This window comes from Hydra vulgaris, chromosome 07 (assembly GCF_038396675.1).
Source record: "Hydra vulgaris chromosome 07, alternate assembly HydraT2T_AEP".
Classification (NCBI taxonomy): domain Eukaryota; kingdom Metazoa; phylum Cnidaria; class Hydrozoa; order Anthoathecata; family Hydridae; genus Hydra; species Hydra vulgaris.
This window is the reverse complement of record NC_088926.1, coordinates 25,718,752-25,731,853: the sequence shown is the minus strand read 5'-3', so window position 1 is coordinate 25,731,853 and position 13,102 is coordinate 25,718,752. Positions and strand designations below refer to the sequence as shown.

At 23.8% G+C, this 13,102-nt stretch overlaps 1 protein-coding gene across 2 annotated transcripts in view; it reads right to left on the bottom strand.

The window, feature by feature from the left end:
• LOC100213847 (MAP kinase-interacting serine/threonine-protein kinase 1) overlaps positions 1–13,102 on the bottom strand; it is a 72,280-nt gene that overhangs the window by 36,874 nt on the left and 22,304 nt on the right. For both annotated transcript variants that reach the window (XM_065801471.1, XM_065801472.1), the window contains 5 exons: positions 11,807–11,920; positions 11,521–11,610; positions 5,812–5,909; positions 4,957–5,036; positions 2,898–2,939 (listed from right to left, as the gene is read on the bottom strand). In XM_065801471.1, coding sequence (XP_065657543.1) covers positions 2,898–2,939; positions 4,957–5,036; positions 5,812–5,909; positions 11,521–11,610; positions 11,807–11,912 — 416 coding nt within the window. In that variant the 5' untranslated portion in view covers positions 11,913–11,920. The remainder of the gene's footprint in view (positions 1–2,897; positions 2,940–4,956; positions 5,037–5,811; positions 5,910–11,520; positions 11,611–11,806; positions 11,921–13,102) is intronic.

The following is a 13,102-nucleotide window of genomic DNA, read 5'->3' as shown; positions in this document are numbered from 1 at the left end:
TCAAAAAGTTCCAAAAAAGTTTTTTATGATCAGTTTTAACTGTGTTAATATGTTTTTTCTTCTGTAATATTGCCAATACTGTCAAAAAATTTATCTTGCCTCTACTGCTTCATCGAGCAGAGCTCCTATAAACAAGATTTTCAAGCAGTTTTTCAAAGTTTACTGACTTTTTTTTACAAACCATGAAAATAAAAATCATTAGAACTTATAGTTCCCTGATTTCAAATTATTGGAGAGCCAGGCCTAAACTTTTGGAGAGGTGGCATAACTTATCTTCTACTCACAACAAAAAATAAATTTTGCCAAAAATAAATTTTGCTGTTTTCTTAAACATGTCATTTATTCTTATTATATATTAAGGCATAAATGTTAAAAAAATCCAGAAACATTTTAAAATTATTTTGCTCCTGATTATAAACAGTATATATAAAAAGTGAGCAAATTTATTTCAAAAGTAGAAAGTAAATGAAGTTTTATATACCTTGTTTTACAATATCTATCACTTTGAATTTCCGAAATTCACACAAATTAATTTAAAGATAAAAATGTTTTCAAAACTTCAAATAATCACTTAGTGGTAGAAATCGAAGATTAGTCCCATTTATTTCTTGCACATTATTTTGGCATTGTTTTATTCTTGATGCTAAAAATTTTAATTGCCATTTCTTCGCTTGCAAGTGTTGGATGTTTTTAATAATTCTTCAATCTTGAGTTTTCTTCAATCTCCTTTTTTATTGTAACATTCTTTCATTTGCCTTGTCCTACTTAATAGTTTTTGGTTTTTTACAATGATAATTTTTGGTTATTTACAATCTGAAATTTCTAAACGCAAGAATCTCAGTTTGTGGGTCTGCTTACTTAGGTCTGCAGTTTGATATTTCTATATTTGACTATCGTTGACTTATATTTTATATAATGTTAAAAAATGTTTGATTGTCTACATATAGCTCATTAAAAAAAAAAAGTTATCTTGGTTTCATTTGATTGTTAAAAATCTTTAAAAAAAAATTGTTTAAAATAGAAAATGCAAACTTATTCTAAAGGTTTTAACAACTCAATTTTTAAAATATCATTGTTCGTAAAATTATTTAGCTGAAATAAACAAACTTCTAAATAAATTCTATAAGAAACCTTATAAATTATGTTTCAAAAGTGTAAAAAAAAAAAAAAATTGTCAAGAAAAGTAAATAATATTTGCAACAAAAAGATCTATGTTTATGTATAATACACATATAGGTGGCATGTTACACAGTATATTACCATTAATATTGGCCATGTTTATGAAGGGTAAAAATAGATAATAAATTATCTTGTTTTTTCTAATTTATACATTTTCATATTTTGTATTAGTCAAACATTAAAAATACAGCTTTTCAGACTTAAATATTAAACAAGCTTTAATTATTATATAACTTCATATAATTAAATAACTTTTATTTATTATTAAATTTACCTGCCCAACACTTCAGAAACACTACAGTCGCGTTATACTCATTTATTTAATAGCTAAAAATTTATCAAACCAGATAGTTAACAACTATTACTATGGTAATTTGTAATGTTAAGATATGTAACATGGTTAACATGTTACATAACATTGCAAAACTGGTTGCAATAGTTCCTAAAAAATTTTTAAATGCTAAAATTAATGGATTTAATTTGTAAACCTCAGGAATGAGGAGCCTTCACTAATCTATTTGTGTAAAAAAAAAGGATAAAAAAGTATATCTTTTTAAAAATTGATAGAAAGTTTGGAATACGAAGTATTATGGAAACAATCTTTGGTTTGGTTACCATGGTTAATTCTATGTTATAGTTATAGCAATCATCCTAACAGAATCAAAAACACTCCTGAATTACAAAACAGGTTAATGCCAGGAAGGGCAGTTGGTTGTAAAAAAAACTTTTCCATGTCATATTTAAATAAAAAATGACATAGAAACCGATCTAAACCACACATGTGAACCATGGGCATATAAAAAAAAGTTTGCAGTAAAAATTTAACTATTGATTAAAAAGTTACTGTAAAAAAATATCTCTTAAATTCAACAAGTTATTCTTATAACGTTTTAATTTCATTTTCAGAATTTCAAAACTGAAATTTACTTTTTTAAATTCTTTTCATTTTTTACAATAACCTTTTTTCACCTGTTTAAAAACTATTTTATCAACTGTCCTGCAGGTTATTTGGAGATTCTGGATTTTGGATCTTTTGATACACAAAGATTGGATCTTTATATGAATAATAAAAATAAACAAAAATAAAGAAATTTAAAAAAAGAACAGAAAAAAATGATTGTAATAAAAAGTAGGAAAAAATTGAAATAATGGTGAGAAATAAAAATCGAAATAATAATGATAAATTTTTAAAATCTAATAACAATTAGATTTTTGAAAATTTGATTTTTCTTTCAGATTAAAAAAAATCTATTATTTCGCATAAAAATAAAAATGATCTGTTCTCAATTATGCACTCAAGCTTATGATGAACTTAATGATAATAGATATTTGTACAAATTAATCTTCAAGTTATACTTTAGAACATGAGTTTTTATTAACCCCATTGACTGCGGCAAGCCACTAAAAATAAATACTAAAATGTTGTAAAAAAATATTGAAAAAATTTTAAAAATAACTTAAACTTATGAAAACTTTTTGAATTATTGAAAAGCTTAAAATCTTTTTAAACTACAACCATTTCATAACTTTTTTCTTATATAAAAAGGCATCTGCTATGCCATGAAAAATACATTTACTAAACCGGAAAGAATGAATTTTCTTTCAACAAAAACAACACGATCTAATATGCATCATGACATATACATTACCAAATACTTATAATATAAAATTGTTTTATAATGAATACAAAAAAAAAAAAAATATATTGTACTTCTTACCTGCTTTCATCTTCATAAGAATCATATAAATGTAGGATATTCCTATATAAAAAACAAATGAATTAGTAAACTTTTAGGGCATATGTTAAATATCCTATTATGGAATATTTGTTAATATATACACTCTATGGTCTATATGTCAATGTATAGACTTTCTGGGATAATATATACACCCTAATATCAAATAACAACAAATTTATGCTTTACTAGTCAAAAAATTAAGTCATGCTTTCCGATGAATAACATTTTTTATACATTAGTTTGCTTTTTATAACTTTTATGTTGTTTTCTTTAGCCTGTATATTTTTTCTTTGATCTTTTTTGTATGTATTTTTAAATTTTTTTTCTTTTTTACATTTTTATTTGTTGTTAAGCAAGAAACATAAACTCAAAAATAGCAACAATTACTAGTGCACTTGGGTATTATTACTGCTAAAACCTGGTATGTAGTGCACCCACTGGTGCATAAACATTAAGTAAACTCTACTTATTTTCTGATAACATCATTATTACATTTCTAAGATTTAAGTCAAAAAAATATTAATATTTACGAGGGTGTTATAACTGCTAACACTTTGGTGTTAAAGTATTTTCTAATAACATCATTATTACATTTCTAAGATTTAAGTCAAAAAAATATTAATATTTGTGTTATAACTGCTAACACTTTGGTGTTAAAGTATTTTTGTGGTGTACTAACAGTATTTTTATTCAATATATGTTACCAGCAGTAACTTGTATGAACTTGTGTACGAACAGTAACTTTTTTTAAAGTAATATTGAAAACAAAATAAATCTCTATATATTTTATTTTAAAAAGTAGACGTTTTCTACCCTATGTCACATTTTTTCCATAAATTCCTTGATTTCCTTGATTTGCTAAAACAAGTCCCTAATATCAGCAATTATTGAAACTCTATCATACACTTGCAAGCATGAAAGCAATACTCAGTCATACACATACAAGCATGTAGGGCAACACTGGTTTAATTTTTTGTGTGCCATTTATCTTAGTTTTGTTGTCAAATATATATCTTGTTTGTTTTGTATTTTAATATCTAGACAATTTGTATTTTTTAATATTATATTTATATAAATATATATATTTTTATATATTATTTATATTTTTTATAACTTATTTTAACTCGAGCTATTATCAGGCCTCAGCTTATGTTGGTCATATTATATTTTATGGTTATATCATATTCCTGCAGGTCATATTATATTTTTAAAATTGTAAAAGTATTTAAAATAAAAGAATAATTACTCTTTGTTTTGCTTTAAATTAAAAATATGGATAAAGAGCACTCACTTCCATAGTATTGACCCCCTAAAATAAGGTTATCATAGTATTGACCCCTTGAAATAAGGTTAATTTTTAAAAATAAAGTATACAACACAAATAAAGTTTATATGCATGAATAAAATTCAAGCTGTGTTTGTGAATTGAAATATCAGGCAGACATTACTTTATAAGTAGTAGACCATGCTAATTTAACAACAGATATATAATAACTACACAAAAATTTATTCGACAAACTTAATCTTACATTTTTTAGATTTAAAAATTGGTTGATAAACAATTAGTTGATATAAAAAATTTGGTTGATTAAAACAATAGATTTATTTAATTTATTATAATCTAGTTATAATAAATTATTTAAATAAACCAATTTATGACCAATACTAAATAAATTTATTTATCACAATCTAATACTCTCTATATTAATTTATTACAATCTAGCACTATATTTATTAACTTATTACAATCTAGCACTATATTTATTAACTTATTACAATCTAGCACTATATTTATTAACTTATTACAAGCTTTTTATTATACTATTATCTAGTCCTTTTGTTAATATACTTATCTAAAAACAATAAAGTAAAATTTTTTTAAATGTGAAATATTTTTATTTTGACATTTAAACAATGAACAACGTGTTACATAGAAAATTTTACATTATATAATGTGTACTTAATGCTTATACGCCTAATGTTTAACAATAACGTTAAACTGTTAAGAATAATAAAAAAATGTTTGAAATAGACATACGGACAATCTGAAAGGTAATGCAGCAAATCGATTTCTGTGAGAACACTTCTTCTATCGTAACCATCATATTTTTCAATAATCTAATAATTTAATATTCACAGTATAATTATTACATACAGACACTGATTCTTATGTTGCTATGAAAGTAAACAAACAATGATGTAGCTATGGAATCATGTGTAAAACATATAAACAAAATTTTTCTGATTTTGTTGCTATCAAGAAAAGTTTTGATTATTCAACCCTCTAATTAGAGGTTAGAACTCAACAAAATCTGATCAATCAAGACACGTCTTTCTAGTACAATCTGTATCAGGTATAGAAGACATTCCAAGTTATTCTTTTTTTAAGAAAAGATTTTAACTCGTATAATGTTTAACAATAATTGCAAAATACAAAAAATGATGCCACAAAACATGACTTGAGCCAAACAAAAAACACACAAACAACTAAAACATTTTTTATTTATTTTTAACTCAAGGCCAACAAGTTATTAACTTGTTGGCCTTGAGTTGTTCAAAATCTCAATGCTTTCAAAACCAGAGGGAGAAAAGATTACAACATTTTATACAAGATATTTATACAAAATAATTATTTACCTTTTTATAAATAATTTTTGAATACAAAACTTTATCCAATATTAAATTACTAAAGTTAAAGATTTTAAAAACTATGAAATATATTTATATAACTTTTTACAAACTGCAATACTCATTATAAAGAATTTTTTAAAGATTTAAAAGCCAATGAACTTGATCAACGGTCAAAAAATGAATAATTTCTACTTCAAAATGAGACAATGATTACAATTTTATTGTTGTAATGGAATTAAAATTAAATTATGAATTAAATTACCTTGACAGCAAAATCTCTTGAAGAACACTTTTCTTTAGCTAGTGAAACTAAAGAGTTTGCTCCTCTTCCAAGTACTTCAGAACTTAGTGTGTACTTGTCTAAAAAATTAAAATTAAATTATTTAAGTTTCCTTTTATAGATATCTGCCACATTTATCATCCGGGTAAAATTGTTCTACTTAGTAATACACAAAGTCAACGTTGATTAAGATTTCAAATCAAAAGATTTAAAACCATGATTTTTGATTTAGATTTGAAATCATATTTTGCTTGATTTAGCATTTTGAAGCCTTGAAACCAAATTTAAATCATTATTTTTTGTTGTCATTAAAGTTAAGTGTCATTAAAGCAAAAATGATCAGTGCAAATACTAGTGCTACATAACTTAAATCAAATTGTTTTTGTATTGCAGAATATAACAATGTTTTTGCATTTCATCATGTAAAATAAATTGTTTAGATTTAAATTATAAGGTAATAAAAATTTACTATTTATTTTTAAATAAACATAGAAATATTGTTTTTCTTAAATATAATAGCAATCAGTTAGAATCAATAATAGCAACCAGTTAGAATCAATAATAGCAATCAGTTAGAATCAATAATAGCAACCAGTTAGAATCAAGATTAGAAAATCTTAGCCTGTAGCACAGTAATTTTGTCAGTTGTTTGTTGTAAATGTAAAGATACAAAAAATTTAATTTTTTTATATCCAGATTGAACGCAGATCATTGGGTACCAAATAAAACATACAAAAGTCTGAAGTCTGGAAACAACCAAATAAAATTATTTTTAATGACAACGAAGATAAAAGTTTAATGCAGACTTAACAGTTTGTCACACCCAATAGTTATGCCATATCCTTTCACAGCTGAATTGAAAATTGAAGTTTGATTGTAGAGTCACTATTGATTCCATGTAACCATTAGACACAAAACATTCATTTGTGGAAATTGTTGGATAAGATTTAAAATCAAATGACTTAAAATCACGATTTAATCATAAACCCTGATTTTTGATTTTTTGGTTCTAGCCTAAGTAATGTCACAAAAAATCTTATCTGTCAGAATCAATGCAAAATCGGATCAAGTTATGCCTCAATTGCAAGATGAGCTTAATGTAGCAGGTGTCTAATAAAAGTTTCTTAAGCATGACAGCTCACTGGCTATTACCAGAACAGAAAAGAGCATCTGCTCCATACATTTTTGTACAAAAAGTTGATGAGATAATGAAAAATCAATAACATCTGTTTGATACATACAATGATTTGATTTTTGACTATATGAGAATGTTGTGATGTGCATTAACTTTAGATACAAAAATTACTATACAAACATTTTAAATAAAAAATGGTTTAGCTCGTCGTGATTTTGACGTCAATTATCTTTATTATTTATTTATTCAAGGACTTTAATTTTTTTAACTACGGCAATAAAATAAATTACTGCAAAACAAGTCTAAATGTACATATTGTGGAATGTCTATTTTGTTTCAATTTTTTTGTTTTTGTTTTGTAATAAAAAATAATTAAATTTAATATTAGATTTTTTATTATCATTTAAAATAAATTATTTGCTTTCTTTTTTCGAAATTTGTATATAATACAAAACTTGTATATAAATCTTGATAGATTTTTTCATTATTTACAATGAAATAATATTTATTAACAAGCAAAAAAATATTACTTGTTGCAAAGAAAAAAAACTCAAATTAATTACTTTACCAGCGCTTTTTTTTTGTGACAAACAAACACTTGTGACAAACTTGTGACAAACAAGTTTCCAAGTACCATATATAAAAAAATATATACCGTTGAGCTTTCACTTGCCTTATAGCAAAAAAGTTAAATGTACACTTTATGAATATTTTTTATGCAGTGTTATAAGCTATAACATGTTTACAAAGAATTTAATTAAAAAAAAAAATAGAAAAGAAGGAAGAAAAATCAAGAAAAAAAAAATCTACTTTTTTTTTATTTAAATCATTTTTTTATTTAAAATTCTTTCTAAATTATAAGGAAATTTCTCTATTCGCTTTTCTGACATGGCACAATTTGTTTATTATATAACGCTGAAAACATATAATTATTATATTCACTTTTCTGACATGGCACAATTTGTTTATTATATAATGTTGATGTAACTATAATAAAATATTATTTTCCAAAACTATTATTTTTTGCAAATAAAACTTATAAATATAAACAAAAAAATTGCAAGAGTTATATTGCTTTAAGCGTAAATTCAAGCAAAAAAATTAATAATAGAGTTATATCCATAAAAGAATTTTTTTTTCAATTATAAAAAAATAAACTCTTTATAAGATATCGTTTAAAGTTTTTAATAATATTTTTTAATTTTTTTGATGAAATCAATTATTATAAGAAAACAAAAAAAAAAATTAAAATATCAAAAGTGATGCTAATATAAAATAAAACTTAACGTAAACTATTTTTTAGCTAGTAATTTTTTGTTTTGTTTTTTAATTTTTAAAAAAAATTTTGTATTTATTTTTGTTATTGTTTGTTATAAGAAATTGTCTAAACAAATATCCTTGGCAAAAGATGTTTTTGTTTATTATTCTTAACAGTGCACTTTTTAAAACACATAAGTAGATTGCTTGCCATATAAGGAACTTGTAATCAATCTCTTATTTTGAATATACTTGAAGTTTTTAGTGGCATATCTACCCTTTGACTGATAAAAATATTATCGACAATTGTAAAATTTTGTGAATCCCTTCTTGCGATGGATTTCATCGTCATAACTGTGCTAACTAAAATAACTAAAATTTTCTTGGTTTAAAAATTTAATTTTAAAGGTTTATTGAACAACAACAATTATTTAAATTAAAGTCTGGCAAAATCATAAAAAGTAAAAAAAAAAAATTATATAACAAAAAGTAGATAACAAAAAACTGTTCTTATATGGATTGTTTTATTTAATTATCTGTTAAAAAACAGAAGTAGGAGATCTTATTTTCTTGATGCAGTGATTTTCATTAAACTTAATCCGCAATTTTGATTTTTCCTTTAACTTAAGACTGTGTGAGGGAAAACTTTTGATTTCTTTTGTTGTGTTTATTAATTAAATTTAGTGTTGTATAAATTATGGATGATCCCATAAGAATACGCTTTTAAAATAAACAGTATTTTATCATCAGCATGAACAGGGTATAAAATAGCTTTTTATAACTGTTTAAAGTGTTTAAATATTTGCACTTTTACTTTTACTTTTTTAATTATCATGTTAAGTAACTACTAAAAATAATATCGTAATAGTAGTAAATATGTTACTTCATACTAAGACTGCAACTTAAGCTGTAAATTAAAACAGTAACTGAGGCTATTTTTAACCCCGCCAAACAAGAATACTTTTAGATATTTATTTTTTAATGATATAATGTTTAAAAAATAGTAATTACAAACTAATGTGCAAAAGATATAACTTTGTACTAATGCAACTCTCCTAACCGCAAAGCAACGGCATGGGGAGGGGTATTAAAAAAAAAAGTCTTTTAAGTTCTGATATATATATATATATATATAAATATATATAAATATATATATATATATATAAATATATATATATATAAATATATATATATATATAAATATATATATATAAATATATAAATATATATATATAAATATATAAATATATATATATATATATATAAATATATATATTTATATATATATAAATATATATATATATATATTTATATATATATATTTATATATATATATAAATATATATATATATATATATATATATATAAATATATATATATATGTATATATAAATATATATATATATGCGGTAGTGGTGTAGTGGTAAAGTGCTTGCTTCATAAGCGAGAGGTTCCGAGTTCGATCCGCACCACGTCCCTGGTAGTACCGCGCTCAACTTGTTTCTCTGTGCAGCGGCCTTGTTCATCGAGGTTCGTGTTTCGGAGTTATAGAGTTGAGAGAGGGTTATAACCACTATTAAGTAGCCTCCTCATCTGTAGTGGCCTTCTTGGCCTTGAGGAGGTGAATAACAAAAGAAAAAGAAAGAAGAATATATATATATATATATATATATATATATAAAAGTCATTCAAGTCCTGATATATATATATATATATATATATATATATATATATATATATATATATATATATATATATATATATAGACACACACACACACACACACACACACACACACACACACACACACACACTGACATACATGATTTAAATGAAAAATTACAACTTTTTTGTGGTATTTTTCTTACAATTTGGCAATCATTCAGCCATATTATTTAAAAAACATAAAACAAAAATCATTATAAAACAACAAATAAATTGCATTTCAATGAAAACCAACATCACATTAAGTATGAACTGGTCTGGCAAATCATTGGGATCAAAGTGAGAAAGTAAAAAAAAGAATTATGTCTACATGAGAAAACTGTTTCCCTTTTATTTGAAATAAGAATTTATGATTAAAAGTCATAATAGGATTTTTTTTAGTAAGGCTAAGATTAAATATTTTTGAGGATGGATTATAAGATTGACATCTTTTGAATATACTCCATTTGATTATTGGTTGAATAACTGCTTTCTTAAATTTCCAGATTTCCTTTGAAAGTTTAGTATTATTTTTATAACTGATAACATAAACCACATAAAATATTTTGTCTGGAAACCTGATCTTAAAGTAATTTTTGTTAATACTAATGTAAGATTTTTCTATGTGATTGGCATTATGTCACATTAAATTAAAAAATTTTTTTTTTCGTCTACACATTGATTTCTAAAAGACATTCAGTTTTCTTAATACAGTTGCAGTTTCTAATTTTAGCCATATGCCAAAATTTATTGGTTATGTGATTTAATAACAGTGTGAACACTTGTTAAACAACTATAATTTTGTTTTATTGTAAAAATATTGTGGAGCTTGTGATGCAATGAATAATGTGAACTAATTTTAAGAAAAGGTAACAATGTTTTTACTGAAACACCATCATGGGACAAATTATAACACAAGTTGGCATAGCTGAAACATCATAAATCATATGATGTTTCACCTATGCCAATATGAATTAATAAAAAACATCATAAATCAATGATGTTTTTTATTAATTGTCATAAATCTGAAACATCATAAATCATATGATGTTTCAGCTATGCCAATATGAATTAATTTTGTCTAAAACCCATACTCTAAAGTCTTAATTTTAGATTGTGCAATTGTGCATAATTTAGATTGTGCAATTGTGCATAGATACAAAGATCTAAGCAATCTCATAAAATAGGAATATAAAAAAAAAAAAAAAAAAAAAAAAAAAATTATATTAAATTTGAAATCTATTAACAAAAAGATTTTTTTAAATATGTTCGCTTAAATTTGATTATTTATCAAAAACAATCATAGCCAATAACAGTTACTATTGACAACAAAATATAAGAACAAAAAAAAAACAGTCAATAACAATATAATACAAAAACAAACAATCAATAAAGAAGACAAAATTGAAATTTAAAGTAAAAAAAAAAAAAAAATTTGATAATAACCCTTTATCAACAAATAAACATAAAATGTTAAAAAAATATTCAAAAATTTTATTCAAATATATATTTTTTTATTCAAATATTTGAATAAAAAAAAAACACAAACTCAAGTATTCAAATAATCTTATTGAATGTTGAAGTTGACATTTTACCATGAAATGTTTCCACCCTGACAGGTTGTGAAAGTTTCTTTTTCTTCTTTTTCGTTGTAACAATTTCCTTAGGCATGATTGGTTGATGTGCTAAAAAAATAATACTTAAAACAAATTTTTTTATGATAACAAAACCTATTTCCTTATTTTTTATGTAAACATTCTTTGTTTACATGTAACAGAGACGAAAACATTACTTTAATAATATAATTATAAATGTAACAGAGAAGAAAATATTTCTTCAAAGATAAAACTATAAATTCATAAGTAGAATAAAAACAGTTACCATCAGCAAAAAGAACATTTTCTATTTCTCCAGATTCAGCAACTTCTTCAACACCATTTTTTATCCAATCCTCATATGAAGTTGGAAAGTGCCATCCATTTTCCATAATTGTATCTTAACAAACAAAAATAATATTTTATGATTTGAAAACAATCATATGCCACAATTAAAAATTATTATATAATCAAAATGACCTCATCTTCAAAAATTTTCCAAATTAGAAAAAATAATAAGTATTGTCTAATTTCCTCTTTAATGTAATGTATAATGTATATTTAATGTATTTGTGTATAATGTATTCTTTAGAGAGTTTAACCAGAAGGTGAAACAATATAAAGAAAAAAAAAAGAATAAAAAAAAAGTACTTTCTAAAAAAAAAACTTATCAATTTTAAAGTAGAATTAGCAATTGATAGTAAATTTACTAGTCCCAGGACAGAAACTGCAGGAAGCAAAAAACAGTCAAAAATTCTCTTATATTACATGATTTTATAATTTAAATAACTAATATAATAATTAGAACAAGATTTTATAACTTAAATAATTAATTTATTAATTTGAACAAGAATAAGATAAAAATTACCATAGATTTGAGTAAAACAAATTTTATTTGTATTTAAATTTTTTTTTTTGTTTTATCTAGTGAATTATTTAGGTACTAGCGCAACAAAGTGTACATGTATCAACTGACTTCAATAAGTAAAACATGCTAGGAGTGTACATACATTGACTGATTTAAATAGATAAAATATGCAAGGAGTGTACATACATTGACTGATTTAAATAGATAAAACATGCAAGGAGTGTACATACATTGACTGATTTAAATAGATAAAACATGCAAGGAGTGTACATACATTGACTGATTTAAATAGATAAAACATGCAAGGAGTGTACATACATTGACTGATTTAAATAGATAAAACATGCAAGGAGTGTACATACATTGACTGATTTAAATAGATAAAACATGCAAGGAGTGTACATACATTGACTGATTTAAATAGATAAAACATGCAAGGAGTGTACATACATTGACTGATTTAAATAGGTAAAACATGCAAGGAGTGTACATACATTGACTGATTTAAATAGATAAAACATGCAAGGAGTGTACATACATTGACTGATTTAAATAGATAAAACATGCAAGGAGTGTACATACATTGACTGATTTAAATAGATAAAACATGCAAGGAGTGTACATACATTGACTGATTTAAATAGATAAAGCATGCAAGGAGTGTACATACATTGACTGATTTAAATAGATAAAACATGCAAGGAGTGTACATAC